Source organism: Rousettus aegyptiacus, unplaced genomic scaffold (assembly GCF_014176215.1).
Source record: "Rousettus aegyptiacus isolate mRouAeg1 unplaced genomic scaffold, mRouAeg1.p scaffold_m13_p_9, whole genome shotgun sequence".
NCBI classification, from domain to species: Eukaryota; Metazoa; Chordata; class Mammalia; order Chiroptera; family Pteropodidae; genus Rousettus; species Rousettus aegyptiacus.
Genome location: NW_023416312.1, coordinates 16,810,596 through 16,830,034, shown reverse-complemented (window position 1 = coordinate 16,830,034; position 19,439 = coordinate 16,810,596). Strand labels below are relative to the sequence as shown.

At 36.3% G+C, this 19,439-nt stretch overlaps 1 protein-coding gene across 14 annotated transcripts in view; it reads left to right on the top strand.

Annotated features, from left to right (window-relative positions):
- DMD (dystrophin) overlaps window positions 1-19,439 on the top strand; it is a 2,254,165-nt gene that overhangs the window by 2,113,845 nt on the left and 120,881 nt on the right. For all 14 annotated transcript variants that reach the window (XM_036227218.1, XM_036227217.1, XM_016132668.2 and 11 more), the window contains one exon: window positions 2,427-2,488. In XM_036227218.1, the coding sequence (XP_036083111.1) occupies window positions 2,427-2,488 (62 nt within the window). The remainder of the gene's footprint in view (window positions 1-2,426; window positions 2,489-19,439) is intronic.

Genomic DNA, 19,439 nt, shown 5'->3' with positions numbered 1-19,439 from the left:
GGATAGAAGTCAGGACTTAGAATTTCTTCTATCTTTTTTCTAAAATCCTTCTCATAATTTTTAACCACTGGAATAAATTCCTTAAAAGTAGAAATATAAGGATATCAATAGTCATGAGACTTTTCTTTGTTTGGTTTTTTTTTTAGAAAGGGAGCTACATGAAACTCTCATTCTCTCTATGTGGGATTCTCCTGTCACTTGAATGCAAGTTTCTCTTTTCTTTTAGAATTGCATTTGCTGCAAGTTATTTCTTGCTCATGTTCCTCAGATTTGAAGTCCATTGGATGGTGGCTTTTCAGAATGGCTCTCTTTGCCTGGTTAGGTTTATCAGCTGATTCAGATATTTTTCTGCCCATCCATTGAAGATGCTACAGTCTTCCCATGTGTCGTGGAGATGGAACGCTACTATTACATAGTGTGTGTAATAAGGGCCTGTACGTGTGGACATATGTGCTTCCCCCCCCCTTCTCCCTTCCTCCCACCCTGGTGCTCGCATATGCATGGCCTTTGGAAATGGCGGAGACTTAAATGCAGGGTGGTCTCAGTAGAAGGTAGCCTTTCCTTGCTGGGCACTTGTGTACACAATTGGTACACAGACACTTTCCAAGCTAAAAAATGCTTGAGAACAAGCAACACTTTTTCCATGAAGCTGCAAGCTGCAGCCTCCTTGTGCTGTGCATATAAAGTACCTGGCCCGCCCACCCCTTCTCTAGATCAGAAACCAGCTTGGTCATGGGGCTTCCTAAAACCCCCTAAAAGCATGGACTGCATCTTCTGTTCTTCTTGTTCTTTAAAGACTTGGATATCACTCTGGTACATTCCAATGCCTGAGAAGCCCCTGTCGCATTCCTCAAATGTGAATTGTCTCTGTGGAATTGTCTCTGCGGAAAAGTAAAGCAGAAATGAGCATGTTTGGAAGAGACGAAAACAGCCCTTTGCTAGTAAACATTATCTTGTAAATTTCTTTCAGTAGCCTTTACTGTTTAATCACCAAATGGGAAATATCTGAGGGCTGGTCTTTGAAATTGTACAGTTTAGGGAATTTCCACATGTTTTTGTGACATTACGATCACGTCGTATTTATCAAACAACAATAAATGTTTCTCCTTTGTGTTTATTTTTTTTTTAACAGAGGTAAATTACATTGAGCATTGGTTTTGCTCTCAATGAAGGGTCTTAGGCTTGGCTGACTTACTTATATTTTAATCAGTAAATAAAAGTTTTGCTGTTAGTGGGCACTGGTGGGGATCACACAATACACTGACCAGGTGCCAGTCACTTAACCTATATCAACTAATCCTTTAACTCCCCAGGCGAGCAGGCTTGCCCCAAATTTCACAGCTAGTAGGGCGCAGAGCCAGAGTCCAGTCCTAGGATTTGAAACTTATGCTAAGGTTACTTGACATTGTTGCCTCCCCAAACTCCTTTCTCTGTATGGCCTCTGTGCTGTCTGCTCCCCTTGAAGTGTCTACATGTAAGCTATTTCTCTCCTCTCCTTCGTCACCCTTCCCCCAAAGATGATGACTAGGCTCTGAGTATGAGTACCAAAATAATCATTCATGGCTGTGTTTTACTGTATCAAAGCCCGTCATGTAATCCCCGAAAAGTGGAAATATGATGCTATGGTGATTTATGTAGATGGGCCAAAGTAAGGAAAAGTATATGTAGTTATCTCTCCCAGGTTTATTCATGTAATTGGAATAGGAACAAGGGTGTTTTGTTCTTTTTATGGCAGGAGCTGATAGCCGGCAACCACACTTTGCTAAACTCCAAGAAATGGAAGAGAGCTGTGAATGCTTCATTCAGGCCCAAGTAAATGTAGGAAAAGGTGCAGTGGTGTGTAGAGTACCTATTTAAAAAGATATTCAACAAGTAATAGGATGAGGGAAGGTATGATACGTTAGTTGGGCAATGGATATACCTTGAGCTGAAATGAAATACAGCTATCATGGATAGAAGATCTGTATATGGAAAAGAAGGAGTAATAGAAACACGTCAGGGGCAGGAAAAGCAAAGGAGAAGTGAGGTGGTTTATGTATTGAACTAATGTCCAGTATCACTTTGACAGAGTTGAATAACACTTGTCATTGTCCTTTCTGAATGTTCCGCATTGGACAGGTGAAGAAATCCTGATTTTTTATTATTAATTATGTAATGAGGTCATTTTATTATAAAAGGAGTTCAACTGGCTTGTGGGTGCATACGAAAAACAAACTCTGGTTACTAAATAACGTTCATTTTGCCTTTATCTTTGAAAGCAAAGGTAGGGGCTTCTCTGCTTGTAAGATAAACATTCTGCTACACAATGGAAGTCCTTTGAAGTAAGGATGCCAACTGATTAAAAAGCAAAGCAGGCTTTTGTTTCCCTCCTTTTCTCTACTACCCATTATAAATTCTAAAGTCTCTTTTTGTATTTTATGTTTTAGCCACGAGACCCAAACAACTTGCTGGGACCATCCTAAAATGACAGAGCTCTACCAGTCTTTAGGTAAGGATATGGCCATGTTTCTTCCTAGTTAAATGATAGAGGATTTTTTATCATAAAGTAGTTTGTAGCGTGCAAATCATTTGTTGTCTTAATATATCACTAGATGCTTAAAAGGTGAAAACAGCTCCTTTCCATCCCAAACTGATGAATAGCTTTCTTTTTTTCAGAAGTTCCTTAAAAATAAATTTTAGAATTTCATTGATTTCCAAAAATTCAGTATACATGACAGAGCCAAAAAGTCTTTGTAATTTTCTTTGAGGCCTAAAAAGGATGGAAAAAAATACTTGCAGATTATGACAATTCCCCTCCCCCCCCACACCGAGAAAGAAAACTGTTTCAAGTTTGCTCTTACTGATTTCTTCCTTGCGAAACCAAAGCAACACTTTGCCAAACCACTTGTGTAAAGGAATTTTCTGCAGTCTTTCCAGTGCTTATAATTCCTAAGCCAGCCAGGTCATTAGTGTGAACATTTAAATGATTTCTTTCCTATGGCTTGTTTGGTATTTGTTTAAGAGCCTGACAGTTCTTTTTCCCCTCAAAACTTGGACTTTTTTGAAGAGATCCACAGCCTTCAAATAAGGGGAAAACACCAATCTTTTTCATGCTTGATGGAAGTCCACTCTATACCAATTTAGTTCAATCAGAAATAATCTGAAATGAATTCTGTTACATCATAACTAGTTGTAGTTGTTCTTAGTAAAAATAAATACTCATGTCTTCTCTACTAAACATTTTTTTAAGTCTGCTGTTTTGTGAATGGACTTATTTACAGATAAAAATGCATGAGGGGAACTGTTCAGGTTTAAAGTTACATGACAAAGCCCACGGGAATCAGGGTGCTTAAACATAAATTCTGCGTATATATATGTATGTGTGTCTGTCTGTCTGTAGCTATTACTATCTTTCTGTCATAGATTCCCATTGGTTCATGTATTGCATCTATAGAGATTGAGAAATGGGGTAGGAGATATAAGCCAAAAAAAATGGTTTTCCTAAACTTTTCCTACTTATAAATGATATATTCCTTCCAGAAAATCTGAAAAACACAAAAGCATGAAAAAGAAAAGTCACATAATTCTACTAGCCAGATGTATCTAGTACATTTCAAGTAATGTTTTGCCATTTCAGTCTAACAGTCTAGCAGTTAGTGTGTGTGTATGCATGCACATACGTACACAAACACACTTTTTAAAATGTAAAGAAAATTGGGATCAGCTAAATTTCAAGTGCTGTATTTCAGCCCCTGTGGAATGTTCCTGGCTTATAATGCTGTACTGTTTAGACCACAGGTGGAAAACGAATGCTTATATTTTGGCAAATTGGAGAATGAAGAGTTCATCTGAAGTGGGCAGCGGCTGTGCTGGGCGAGCTAATGGTTCTAGTCCAGTGCTCTCAGGTCTTAAGACTTTTCAAGAAAAACTAGAAATCTGTCAATAAAGAGCTAATTTAAACTTGTCTGAGGATCTCCTGATTTTATAACCTCTGGTTTACACAAACTCAGACAACTTGTAATTTCCACTCTAATCACAGTGATCTCTAGTTGTAATATTTTAATTTATTTAAAAATTATTGTAGAATTAATACTTGTTCACTTTTTTCATTTAAAAATACAGACAAGCTAACAAACGAAGAAGAAAAAACAAATCATCTATAATCCACCTCTCAGAGTTAACCTATGTTAATAATCTAGTAGGTACCTTCAAAAATTTCTTCTCATATGTATGTTTTTACAAAAGTTGAATCATTCAGTTATATAATCAACTTTTTTTTCCCCTAAAGTTAAGATACTATGGCCACATTGCCATTTCATTGCATTGCATTCTCTACCAGCTTACTTTTTGAGAAATCACAAATAGTGATGATAAAAAGTGAATTATGAACTATCAAGGAATAAGTGTGTTTGTGCCCTCAGTAGGGATTAAATACACTTTTCATCATCATATTTCTAAAGTTTTCTCAGTAGGTCGTGTGGTGGTAAATTCAAAGCTGGTATTCTGGCATGGTTTGTAACCTTGGACGCATCACCTGACTTTGGAAGATAATGGAATTTTACAGTTTTAGGGGAATTCACAAACTTTTTGGATGAAATAAATTTTATTGAAGTAATTTACATATAATAAAATGCAGCCATCATAAGTATGCGGTCAATTCCCACCCCCTTTGAAATTCCAGCTTTTGCTGTTCTAATAAATAAACATCTTGAAATGAACTAGATGCTGAAATTTGTTTTTCAGCTTTCAGAACTAATCTTCTAGTATTTTTCTTAAAACCAAATATTCTTGGGCTAACTTTTAGTTAATGGTGACTCATCAAATAACGTCTTACATTTTATTGAGAATCGATTGTATGTGCTGCACATGTAACATGTCAGCAACGGTCATGCATGGTGGATGATATCCACTGCTATATTTCACAGGGTAGTGAAGACAGGTGCAGAGAAACCATTTATTGGAGCTCCCCGGCTCTATGAGCCTGCACTGGGGTTTGTTCTGGTCTCTGAATGTTTTCACTTCGATTTTGTTAACTTACTAATATAATTTTTATTGTCTATATAGGTTACTGTGCACCTGCTACAAATATGTACCAATGGACAGGGTTTTTTTGTTGTTGTTGTTTTACCTATGGATAGGCAGTTACTTGAATGGTATTTCTAGAACTAGTATGCTGGGTTCCTAGACAGGAGACACTCCTTCCTCCACTATTGCCAGGAACACATGGAATGATTGTTAATGTGTTTCCATCCCTCAGATAATCTACAGGATTAAGTACCATTACTGCCCTTCCTACCCCCAATTATAGTGTTTCAAAGTTGGAATATAAGCATAACACACTGAAAAGAAACCTTTTATTTCTTTTTTATTTTAAAATATTGGCTTATATTTTTTAAAAGGATGGATGAAATGGTTGGAAGCCTTCAACTACACTCAACTCATGAAAGGTATCATGGAAACCTGGTGTCGTCTGGTGTGTTAAATGTTTTAGACCATCCTTAGGTCCTTCTCCTAACAGAACCTGAACCTCTTGTCTGGTAACATGTTGAGAATACCAAGACATCGCTTATTCCCACCCCCACTCCAGACATGTTTCTACTGTAGAGGCTGCAGTGGTTGGCAATACGCATGAAATATTACACATTCCTAAATGTGCCCACTTCTGAAGAGGTTTTCACTCTCTATTTTGCCAAAATTCCCAACCTGGTCACCATACTCTCTTACCTGCCTTGCCTCCAGAAGCATTCAAATATTCCTTCCTCAACCCATGGTCTGAACATGGTAGTATTATAAGCTAAAAATATTTTGTAAGGACTGAAAAAATAGATTTTGAGCATTAACTGATGGAAGGCTGTGATATTACTTGAAATATTAATATTGGAGATCTCTGGTTGATAGGATTCCAAGTGATTTTAAAATTCTTTTCCCGATTTGCTACATGTATTTATATTATTTATAATTACATATTTAACAAAAAAATTCTTCATCAAAACTCCCTACCCCCATTCCTCAGTGTCCCTACAGCTATAATTGATTAACCAATGAGCACCTCTGACAGAAAAGCAGAAATACACACACACACACACACACACACACACACACACACACAATTTATGTTTACTCTGATTTCCTTAGATTTATCAGTTAAATTTAAACACAAGGAGATCATCAGATGCTTTGTTACTCTCTAAATATGTCCGTTCACAAACAAGCCAACTTAAAAATTTTTAATGGTAGAGAAGACATGTCTAATTTTTTTGAATAACAAATGTAAAAATTTATTTCAGATTATTCTCAACAGATCTAAAATTTTTTGTGTGTGAGCTTTTATCAAATGTTAAAAAAAATACTTGTCTTTTCACCTTATTTTTAGGCTGTGTACCCATTCAAAAAATTCCGAGTTATAAGGGAAAAAATTGTCAGGCTCACACAAACAGAAAACAAGACATATAGTAAAGAAATCATTTAAATGTTTACAATGCCGACCTGACAGTCATTAGGAATTTCAGCATTGGAAAGTCTCCAGAAAATTTTTTACACAACATTAACAGTTTGGCAGAAGCATTGTCTTATTTCCACAAGAAAGAAATCAATAAGAATAAGTTGAAAATGGTTTTCTATCAGGATTTTTCTCTGACTACCGCCACTGTGGTGGAGTGAATGGTATACATAAAACAAAGTTTCCAATATCGATTTTTATGAGGGCCTTGGTATCCTATCTTTAAAATTAGGGTATTGGACAAAAGTGTCTTAAGAATTTTGTTTTCCCTTTACTTTGGGCTAAGGTGGGGCAGGATGTTTCCAAAACTTGCTGTGATCATAATTTTTCAAGAAGTACCTTTGGCTGACTCTGCAGACAAACGAGTTCCTAAAAGTTTAATCATTCCTATTTTAAAAATGTGAATTCTGGGAAAACAACAGAGAAGATCCTGCCACCCATCCAGGTCTTTCAGGCAGAGCTGTTATCAAGTAGGGAGGCTCCTGAGATATTTCCCACAAGCCCACTGGGCCATCCATTTGTTGTTGAGAAGGCACATTTCTCATTGTTTCTTAGAAGTAATAATATGCTCAATTCATGATGTGAATTTCAGGTTTCTTTTAGTTTGCTTACAAATGTAATGGAAAGATCATTGTTCCAATAGGTTATCTTGATGATTTAAAACCTAAAGCTCTTTAAAGCTCCAAAAGCCATTTACAAAATCAGTATACGTTAGATAGTAATGTGCTCTGGAATTTATTTTGAAATACGTAATAGTATTGATTTATGTGAAGTGATATTATATGATTAAAAGCCTGTCATTTTCTCACAATTTATGTCTAGGTTCTTAAGTTCATCACTGAGATTTTATGTAAATATTTTTAAAAGCACCCCCCACACATATATGTAATATGTGCTGCTTAAAAATACTTAAAGTATTTCTTAGTCTGTCTTATTGTGAGTATATTATTAATAAATACAATAAAATCTTTACGTGGTGCCCTCCATGGTTCCTCTCTGAACTACTACAGTATAAGTTGTTTACATTAGTGATACCAGCAATACAGCAAAGGAACAGTAATTTGCAGAGGAGACACATAGGTAAAAATAGGATAAGGTGAAGAGAAAGTCAGTAGGCTTAAGAAGGTTAACTGACTATTTCAAACCATTTACTGAAATCTAATGGGCTGTATGATCTGTTATACCCCAATTTCTTTTTCCTTCATTGAAGCCCCTTTAACCACCAGTTTTTTCTCTAGGGGTACTGGTTCTCCTCTTTTCTGCAGTTGTGGCATTCTTTTTTTAGTTCTGTCATTTTTTCGGTAGATCTGGCCCCCTCTTATCTGTTTTGGAACTCACTGTCCATTATGCTTACCCGAATGATGCCAAAGCTCTCATTTTTCAAAAATGAACGTAAGAATGTTTTAGAAATTCTCAAGGAAAGTGGTCTTAAAAACCCTTAAAAAGGGTGGTATTAAAAGTGGTCTTAAAAAGTGGTCTCAAACCCTGTGATTTGAAGGCAGTCCATCAACACGTGGCCCTTAGCTTCATGTCTGTTGCCTGAGAAGAGCTTCAGAATGTTAAAATGTGGGCTTAGTTTTAGGGTCTGATAGGTCTGAGGCTGGTGCGATTCTTTAGTAGTCTTAGTTAAGAGGACTAGTTGAGTCCCCAGTTAAGTCAAGAGGCTAAGAGCTTTAAGACAAATGAATATCATTATTAATAAATAATGGCAGCTGCCAAGATAGAGTTAGAAATACTGCCATAGAAATCCTATACCTCTGTCTTCAGTTTGCCAAGGGGAAGGAGAATAAATGATTATTGTCCCTCTCTTTCGATAGGCTTTCTACATCCCATTAAGTATTCCCTCCTGAGGATGCACTACTATTAAGAACTGTGGGACTCTGAATGATGATGAATTATTTTTGCATTGGGAACTTGTCCTAATGCTTATCTCAGCATATTTAGCAAACTAAACTGTTCTCAACTATGCTACTCAACATTTAGCACATTCCTTTCCTTGTCTCTTATTCTAGTTCCTTAAGTATTGCTAAATATCGAAACCTCCGTCTTTTGATTTTTCACTAGCATAATGCCTTGAACTGGAAAGAAAATCTAAATTCAGATCCCAGCTTGAGTGTGACCTTGAGCTAGTCCTTTGCTTTCTCTTGGTCTTCGATTCTGATTCATCGGGTTGAGCAGTGATTTTTCTTCTCCAAATGTCTGCAGAGTTTTAATTTAACTTCTGGCTAGATTAGGGTTTGGTGTTATGAATGCCAGGCCCAAGTCCCCACTTTTTCTTTGTCACCGCCAGCCTGGAATACAGTGTGCAAAGAGTTTTCAGAGATAATCACATTTAATCCTCAACGTGACTGTAAATTAGGTATATAGCTTGTATATGATCTGAATTTTCTGTCAATTTCAGTTTCAGATCTTCAGTCCTACCATCCCTTTGAGTAGATTTACTGTTTTTGATTTGGAAAATAATGCTAACATATCAGTGGATGGGGCAACTATTTCCTTCTTTCTATTTGGACTCGAGCTGGCTAAGTAAGGCACAAGACTTGCTTTGACTTACTCATACTGACATATGAGTAGAAGATAAGGAACCAAGTCCAGAGCGCACATTTTATGGCCGCTAGTTCACTGTTCTCAAAGGAAATCTCCATTACTCGTAGCATGATTTATAAAACTGCTTTATCAACGTAATTAAGCTATGGAATCTTAAATGACATTCTTTATTCCCTAGCTGACAAAGTTAGCACAGAAGATTTACTCAAATTTGCAAAATAGAAAACATAAGACATTAAGACTGTTATAAATGTTCTTCCTTCTCTCCTGCTTACAAAGGAAAAAGAAAAATAATCTGTTCTTTTAACTTCAGTTAGGATCAATTGATTTTCCCATTTCTAAAATAGAAATATAATCTGCAAATCAAAATTTATGGCATTCTACTGGAATATTATAATATTTTTTCTTGTTCAAATAATTTGATTTAAAGCTTCTAATTGAAGAACACAGATAGTCAGATATTTCTGAATTGCATCCTCCAAAGCTTATTTCAGAACGAAACTCAAAATGATTCTTTCTCAGGCTTAGACTGGTATACAATTTAAGAGCTGCCAAATTGTAGTTTAGATGATCTAAATAAGATAAGCATTAAGGTTACACCTGCAGCTGTGAGAAAAGAGCTGGATGTGTACAATTCTATGTAGGTGGATCTGCAGAAGACAGTTTTTGCACACAAAGGCATCTAAAAACGTGTCTGCTCTTATTCAGACATCCCTAGTATTTCTTTTTTTAAGCACACAAGTCTGATTACCTCTGTATGTCTCCTGGGAGCTACAATTTTGCTGGGAAAAGATTTAGAACAGTCAGAACACTTACATAAAATAGATGGTGAGTTTTTAAAGTTCGTATCCTCTACAGTAGTAATAAAATTGGCCTAAAAATATTCTGAAAGACTTTTATGACATAGTGGATGAATCATTAGCTTATTTCTGAATTGGTGATATACTGTGATAATGTTTTCAGATTTTGCCACTCCACCAAGTCTTGATCCCTTGCATAACTCATGTGGCCCCTCATAAATTGAAGTTTATGTAACTGGGACATACATCACATTTGAATATATGTGTATATGCATACACACATATATTTATATACTTATATATTTTTTATCAAGTAATTTGGTGGGAAAGTTATTAGTTTTATATTTTGCTTTCTAGTTTATTAAAGAGGCTGTCAGTTTTAGAGCTGTGCTTCTTACAGGTTTTTTTTAATACAGTATATCACAGACTTTTAGGTGGTCCTACTGAAATGGGCTAGTATGCATGCATGCCATATTTAACTCACTGCACAAGTACAGCAAGGCTCAATCTGGCCTGTACTTTGGTCTGTGAAATGAACCCACTGGTCATGCATTTGGATGTCATATTGCTATAAAAGTTGCTTAACACATTCCCAATTTCTATCCTTGTGAGGCACCACACTTTGAATAACATTGTTCTAGAGCAATTAATTTTTTAAAAATTTATTTATTTTTATTATGGTGACATTAGTTAATAAAATCCAATAACTTTCAGGTGTATAATTCAATAGTAAGGCATATATATATTGCATTGTGTGTTCACCGCCTATAGTTAGATTTCTTTCTGTCACCACATATTTGACCCCCTTTACCCTGTCTACCTCCCCCCTTCTCCCCGACCCCCTCCCCTCTGGTAACCACTAGTTTATAGTCCGTGTCCACGTATGTTTGTTTGTCCTGTTCATTTGTTACCACCACCCCAAGTGGTAATATGGGGTTTTCAACTTTTTCTCTTGAGCTTATTTCACTTAGCATGATTATCTCAAGGTCCATCCATATTGTCACAAATGGCAGTATTCTTCTCTTCTTATGGCTGAGTAAAAGTCCATTGTATATGTGTACCACAGCTTCTTTAGCCAATCAGCTATTGTAGGACACCTAAAAAATGCTATTTAGGGGACTTTATATTTTGACAGTTGAGACAAGTTCAGGCAAAGGAGGGGATCTATCTTCTTTCTCATTTCACAGCCCTTCTTAGCAATTATTTTAGAGGTCACAATAATGGACTCTCACCCCATTGTAGGAATGGCCCAGGTGTGAAGGGCAGGGCCTCTCCTGCCTAATTTAATGTGTCTCCCACCCATATAATTAAATATAATATACAGAATGTAATATTTTTCAAATACAAGTTTGTTTTTAACCAGAATATAAAATGCGGTTTGTGTACTCTTCATATTATGTGATGAATTCAATGGAAAACTGATTTTATTGTGACTTTACTATTGTCACTTTATGAGATTAGGTTGGGAGGTAATGTGATGGAGCAGCAAAATAGTTTATTGACTTTGAGGCTGGCGAGATGTGGCTCTGAATTCGGACTGAGCCACCAATTCTCTGTGGTCAAAGACAAAGGCACTAACAATTTTAAACCCCAATTTACTGATTAATTGAATAGTTATGATACTACTTTCCTTGAGGAGTGTTGTGGGGATTAGAGATATATATGTAAAATAACAAAATGTCTGACATAGTAACTGCTCAAGGAATTATAGTTGATAGTAATAATGATGATTACAATGATGCGCTATTTATTATTAATAGTACTATTATCATATATCATGTCTCTCCTTATCTAAAACCTATGGAGTTTTCAAGTTCTGATACCAAGAGTTAAGATAGTGAGGGACACCCAGGTCTAGGTCTTCAAGTCTTGAGGAGCACTTAATTTTTCTAAAGTAGGTTACCTCTTAACCAAGGTACCAAGGTTCACCTGATCACAATTTATCATACCGTCAGGCAAATATACACTTACTATAATTTGAAATGCAAAGTAGAACAAAAAATTTCATACTGTGATTTTTATTCTAAAATAATATACCTTTTATAATAGAAAACTGTACTCACCGTAAATTTAACCACAAATGCAGATGACTGTTAATACATATATATGTGTGTAACTTTGTATCTCTCCTCTCATCTATATCTTTAAGACCTTAAATTTAAATAAAAGTACAAAATCAACTATATGCCATAAAAACAAATCGGTAGAAAAACATGCTCAATGATTCATAAGTAAAAAGGAGAAAGCCCGTAAAATAATGTGACATGCTCAGAAAAAGGCCTCACACATAGCTAATGCTTAATGAATGGTGGTGGCACTGTCATGGTGTGGGGGAGGGGTAAGGGCATGGCTACAGTGGAGGTTAAGGAGGGATGAGACCATAAAAAGCTTTACATGAGATGCTGAGGGTTTTTGATGCTAAGATTTTTTACTTGAGTGATATATCAATCGTGGTCCAGGTGGAAAATAGAAACCACTCTAGTTATTTCAAAGAGAGGGACTGTAATGCTAAAAATCGATTACCCAGTGGTGGAAGAGCTACAAAGCCAAACAGACACCAAGAAGCCTCTGCTATACCTAGGGGCCAGAAGGACAATGGCAAGAGCCCCAGAAGCCAAGGCCATCAGCTGGAACTAGAACCAGTGGCCAAAGTGAAAAAGAGAAAAATAGCCTTGGCCTCCCTTTCCTCCTGCCTTCTTGTGTTCTGCCAGTGACTCCCATTGGCCCTTACCTGGAAGCCAATGGGTAAGGGAGCAGAAATATGTCATTCTCTGTAATAAAGAGCAGCCCAGGGACAGGGGTCAGGGAGTGGATCTAAGAACCAACAAAAAAGCAAACCGTTGAAGGACAGGAGACCTCATAGGTGGTGATGCAGCCAACCACCTATGCCAATATACAGAAATGAGAAACACAGAGCCTTAGAAGCCTCCAAAGCAATTACTGAGTCTGAGGTAAGGTAGATAAGGCACTAGAAGGGCGCTCTGGGTCCAAAAGAAACTAACCGTTTTTAAACACAAGGAAAGAGGAGGTAGTGATTAAAAAAAAAGTTATCTGCACAAAATTTCAAACACTAAGGATGCATTCCCATACATTTGATTATAGTACTTGTGTTGTTTATAGTTGTTTATTCTCAAGTCTCTCAAGACTAATGAATTTCTTTAAAACAAAAACCAGCTTCCTCATCTTTGTCACCAGTGCCTGGCACATGGTCACCTCTGAATAAATAAATGTTCATTGAATGGAACACAGCAGAGCAAGGGAGAGTGATTTTGCTAGGAAAGAAGACAAATACCATTCAAGAAGATGGGAGGATATAAATGATGTTAAACTGGTAAGATGGAACTCTCTGGAGAGGTGGAGTTCTTTCCAGAATGTGGAGGATAAAGGCTCCTAATAATAAAAATAGGGGATGTCAATTAAATTATAGATTTCATTGGAAATTTGATATTTTAGCAAAACTAATGCTATTCTGGCATTAGTTTCGTTCCTAAAAGGAATAACTAATTGATAATCAAGAAGATAAGACCTTTGAAAGAAAGAGTCAATATGGATCTAGGATTTAACAAATGAAGGAAACACTGGGCCCAATTCAGTGTGCTGATAGCCTCCTTTATTCATTGGTTCCTTGACTCAATAAACGTTTAAAAGTGTGCCAAGCATTGTGAATCCTAAACTTTAAGACAATAGACTAAAATTACTATGAAAAATAGGGCATAAATTAGGTATAATTTTTTTATAATCTTATTTTTCTTGAACATTAAAATATCTGTTCATTCCAGAAATTTTGGAAGAAGTGTAAAAAGAAAACAAGTCACCTCAATTCTCAGCATCCCAAAATAACCCCCACTTACATTTTTAAGGATTGCTTCTCATCCTTTTTTTGTATATGCATTTTCATATAGTCATTTGAGATAATATTATGTTTATAATGTTGTATCCTACTTTCTTCCTTAAATATTATAAGTTTTCTCTCATTCTTAATGGTTCTTCAGGGTTGTTACTTTTTCCTAGTTGCATTTTCTTGGAGTACCATTTTTTAAAAATAATTTCCCACTTTTCTAAAGTTAGTCTACGACAAAGGAAACTCAAATTTGTGTTGACTCTATGGAAACAAATCTTTAAGATTCTGAAGACTTACTACAATCAGGCTCCTGAGAAGAAAACCAAGTAAAGTGTTATATCTTCTGTTCAACAGGCTACTTATGTATTAGAGATGTTACAGAATAAAATCGCTGGGGTCAGACAAAGGCAGTCAATAATCAAAGTTGATAAGTTAAGTGTATTCTATCATAAATATAGTTTCTAAATTTAAGTGATCAGTTTTCTACCGAAAACATTTTAATGGATAAAATTTCTTTTGCCAAATACTTATGGTCTCAAAGTGACAATGACAAGGCAACTATCCTTGGAAACTTTCAATATTACAAGAAAATCTTTGCCCTTCTTAGCAAACAGATTTAGAGAGAAAGTCAACTTTATGATAAATTTCTAGAAGTTTTAATTTTTACAATATAACTGGTATGTAAAATTTCACTTAGCTGTAACTTATCTATCTGGAAAGAGAATGGCTAGCGGAACACTATCTTCTCAAAACATTTGTCCCCATAATTATCACATTCTGTTCAAAGTTCTTCATTACGCTGTCAATTAAGGTTTGTAGCCTCTTGCTTCAATTACATTTTCTGGCCAAGATGCAATTAAAAGAATATGGAGCCAATCATTTTTTCCATACTTGTTTCCAATTTTTTTTAATGTTCTCAGTTAGACTGTGAGAAACATCTGAGTTTAAAGCCTTTCTATATTTGATTCACAGAAATGTAATCACTGAGTCATAGGGTTATTAATTTTTAGGTTTCTGGGTATATGTGGCCCCAAATTCTCTCAAAAAGTTGTACCCATTTACACCCTTAAATACATAAAACTGCCCATCAAACCATGCACTTGCCAGTATGGAGCATTAAAAACTTTTGCTTTTATAATAGAGAAAATGAACCCATCTCATTATTTGCATACCATTGATTACCAGTGATCACGAACATTTACTTTTAAATATTTACTGAGCGTTTCCCTCTTCTGTGAGTAATGTAAAAGCAAAACCTACTTAACCAAACAAAACTCTTCCAAACTTTTCTGATACAATGCGAGTTCTTTTCATTGTGTTGAGGGACCCTTGGTGACGAGACTCCTAATCAGGAGTCAGTACAGTTTTTGAATTACGCCTCAGCTTTCTCTCCTCTAAGCTAAACAAGCCTAATCTCTTTATCCATCCTCAGTGGACCTATTTATCCACCCATTATGTTGGATTTTCTTATTCTTTATGCCAACTCCAGTTTCTTCACATTTTTAATACATGCAGAGCCCTAAACTACAGTGGTTCTCAATAAAGGGCAATTCGGTTATGTGTAGAGGAGAAAAGCTGCTTTCTGCCTCTTGAATGAATGGAAATTCATACATACCATGATATGACAACCACGATATTTACTCATAATGCCAACATATACCCATTTTGTTTTTGAAGGCAAACTTAAATGTCTCCAGCTGGAATGACTGAAAGTTAAAATTCAAGCTAATGTGTGTGTGTGTGTGTGTGTGTGCGCGCGCGCGCGCGCACACACACACACACACACACACATTTCATTGCCCAGTATCTTTCTACTTGTTATGTCTGGATTCTAGAAAAGAATATGTTGGCTTCACAAAAGACCTTACTGTCCTATTTTGGGGAATACAATTGACATACATGGAACAGTTAATAAATTCTGTAACACCATGTATACAAACTTACATAATATCAAAGCCAAATGTATGGAACCTTAAGTCAATAGAAAGAGCAGTATTGATTAGAACCATTGGGGAAGTCTATTTGGAGAGTAGAAAAAACATTGTTCTAGGAAGGAATTTCGGGACACTTAGGTAAATTAAAATAGGTTGAGATATTGTAGATAGGGTGGAGCAGCATAAACAAAGGTATAATTGAGAGAAAGGCGAGCTCGTTTGAAGGTCAGCGAGGACATTGTTCTGTGAGAATTTACTTTAGTTTTTTGAAGAAAAGCCCAATGAAGTATATTATTATCTCCATTGTGCAGATGAAGATCTCAGAAAATAGGTAATTTGCTCACACAGCATAGCTGGGATTTAAATGTGCTTTAAACTCCTAAACCAGTGATTTAGCCCCTGAGCTAATTTTTTTTTCCTGGAAGTGACAATGGTGGTTTGAAGAGGAAGTGTCCTGGAGGCATTTGGAAAGGAGAACTAAAGAAATACTTTAGAATCATCCACATGATAAAGAGATCCCTAGTATTTTTATTGCACTTTATATACAAAATGCTGGGGACAGGGTACGATTTCTAATTTTTACTGAGCCAAGTATATATCCTGGATATAGCTCTCTTAGGAGCTTTTAAGGTACAATAGCTCATACAGTCTTCACAACAGCCTTTGGAACAGGTACTGCTATTGGTCCCTTTACACGAAACTGAATCTTACCATTTGGGGTAATATAAGGTTGCTTCGCCCAAACGGTCTGGGAGACTAGCATCATGATTTAGAAGAGTGACTTTTTAGGGTCAAACAGATTTGAGTTTTAATTCTTAGGCCTTTGGTTTCCTTGTCTGTAAAATGGAACTGAAATAACTATCAAAGTTGGTTATATTATGTGAGAATATGTGTATTTATTGCTAACATTCAGTAAGCACCCAATAAATGATAGCCATTATTACTGTTCTTTTACTGCAGTGTCATAACTTAGAACCCACTGGTTTTTCTTCTGTATCCATTAGTTTTTCCACTATACAGTACTACTCTCGCAGAAAATGGGGGACGAAACAAACAATTTGAAAGAAGTCACACAGACAAAAGTGTGGAAAAGAAGATAGATTTAAGAGTCCGTCATTTTTTAAAAAAGTAATACATGCATATGATTTTTAAAAATGAAACAATATTGATGCAGAACAGGGAAAATTTCCCTGGATGTGGGGAAACCAAGTCCTGCACTGAGAGAAGAGGAGGGTCTTTTGGCAGAGTGTAGAAAGAATTCAACACACACGGCAAAGTCAGAGTCAACAGAAAAGTTTGTTAGAAAAGGGGGAACTCTCCACAGTGTGGTCTCTGAGGCAGAGTGAGAGAGCCTAAGAGACAGGGACAGTGAGAGAGACATAGTAAAGAATACTGTGAGAAAGGCAGTGAGATGGACCCCTAGTGTTCAGGGAATTCAGTTTACATCTCATTCTTTATTTCCTGTGTTTAAAGACTTTGTTTACCCATTTCCTTTGATATGGACATACAGTGAGGAAGGAGAAGAGTTTGTAGTGTGAAAGGTCTGCTGGCAGTTCCCAGCCTTTAATCCATCCGTTCTCCTTGGGTTTAGCCACGGGGAATGAATGATTTCCTTTGTGTTGGGAGCCCCTTAAAGACTTTGTTTTTCCTTTTTCCCCTTTCACAGTGTGGGGAGTGGGTTGTTAGCAATCCCAGCAGAAATCTTCCTTTGTTCTGCAGGTGTCCTCCTGGCCTGGCTGCAGAGCTGATCAGAGCTCATCAGCATATTGCAGTCTCTGATTGTGGCTTGATTAACATTTCAATTCTCTTGTCTCCTCCCTACATTCATATGAGTGTAGTGTGAAAAGTAAATTTCTCAGCTCTGATATCAGTCCCCCAATTTTATTGCTCAGAGGCAATTAACAGTATAGTTTCTATATTTCCTTCTGTAGATATTTTGTGCATATACAAGCAAACATGCATATAAATATGCCCCCTTATACACATTGGTAGTATCATAGACACAGTGCCGTTCTTTGATGCTATCACCTTTTATATAGTTAAACCAAAGTTGTTTTTTTTTTCTGAAGAGTAACAGCCTGACAGATTGTGAATGAAAATTTGCTATACAGAGAGTTATGTTAGTATATTCATCAAATGTAAACCCAAAAATATATGTACGAAGTTTAAAATAGTAGCCTTTTGGTCAAATTAGACAACCATTCAAAACCATAAATGCTAACTGGTTCTCATGACTTCCAAAGCAAAACAAAAAATTATTATTATTAAAGGGAGAAATAAAGATTATCGTCAAAAGTACAGAGAGGGTGAACTATTTTATATGCTGACACATTTAAGGGAATGTCTGAGACCTGACTCTTTAAAAGAAATGTTCACATCTTCTCTTCCCGACTTCTATAACACACTTCACTTTAGAGCAATCATGACTTTCTCTGTCAGAGTGGTGAAGAAGGAGCCGAATCTCGAAAACTTAAGAAAATCCCAAGGTTTAGAAACTACTCCACAAGGAGAGGAAAGTAGGCCTTGCTCGCTTCTGGGAAGTCGTTTTCTAGATTTAATATGTTGTCAAATACTTGTCAAGGTTAAAGAAATTCATGGTCTCTCTTTTCAAATCGGGAGCAGTTGGAAACCCTTAAGCTAAAAGAGTAGTTTTGAATTCCCACTTAGAATGAGCCTTTGTATTTTCTTCTCTGGCTCTGTCAAGAAGGGACACTGCAATAAGGTTGTTGTGTTCTTACTATGATAAAATAACTAAAAAAGGGGGAGGAATATGCAGGAAAATTATACTTCTGGTTTATGTGAAATTTTTTTTGGCATTTGCCTATTTAATAAAGTTCCTCATGTACTTAATTCAACAAAAGCACCCCCTTTTTTTCCTCTAGGGAAGAGAAAAAAGAGAGAAAGACTTTGCTTCTGTACCTTGTTTTTCTTCAACCTGAGTAGGGAACCCAGGAGAAGTTACTAAGAACTTTCTAGTTCTTAGCTTTTTCATTTGGAAAATGAAGACTTAGAATGAGAGATTTCTAATTCTAAGATGCTATAACATTTTCTTATTTGATAAAAATTATGACATATTTTTTAATCCCCCAAAGAATACTCATAAAGAGTAGGTAGAGATAAATTAAAGCTACCTCAAATAACTTAATTCCTGGTTACCTAGTAACCATTAAATCCCTCAGTAGAGAGGCAAGAACCACATTCCTGACTTGGGACAAGATTTAGTCTTTTTGGAACTTCTCTTCTGGCTGTGCTCCAAAAGTATATTTGTAAGTTAGTTGCTTACAATTTGAATAAAATGTGTAATAAATGGTCGTTAGGTTCCCAAGTCACAGAATCTTATTTAACCGTCAGAGTGTTTGATGCCTTTCACTGTATGAATAGAATGTAACTACATGGTTCTATGAGAACAAATATTTTTGGAGAAGAAACTGAGGTTGATTCCTTTGCCCTCAAAGCTTCTCTTAATAAGATGAACTGGGCATTTACTTGTTAGAGACCTAGTTACCTTCCTGGTCATTCCACCACCCCATCTGCCTGTCAGCATTTCTCTCTGATCCATATTTTTTTTTCTGTGTGAAGGTTCCTATAATCTCTGGGCTCTACAGCCCCACCCTCTGCCTCCTGCCCATCATCACCCTCATGCTGATTTGGATTACTAACACACTAGGCAAACAAAGACCCATTTGTTCTATAGCAGCAGTGTGGGGAAGGCCATCAAGGCCTTTGAGTGTCAGAAAGATTTGGTCTTGAATCCAGGCTCTGGGAAGCAACCTTAGGGAAGTTAGTAAACATCTCTGAGCCTCATTTTATTTGGATTTATAATAAGATTGGTAATATAG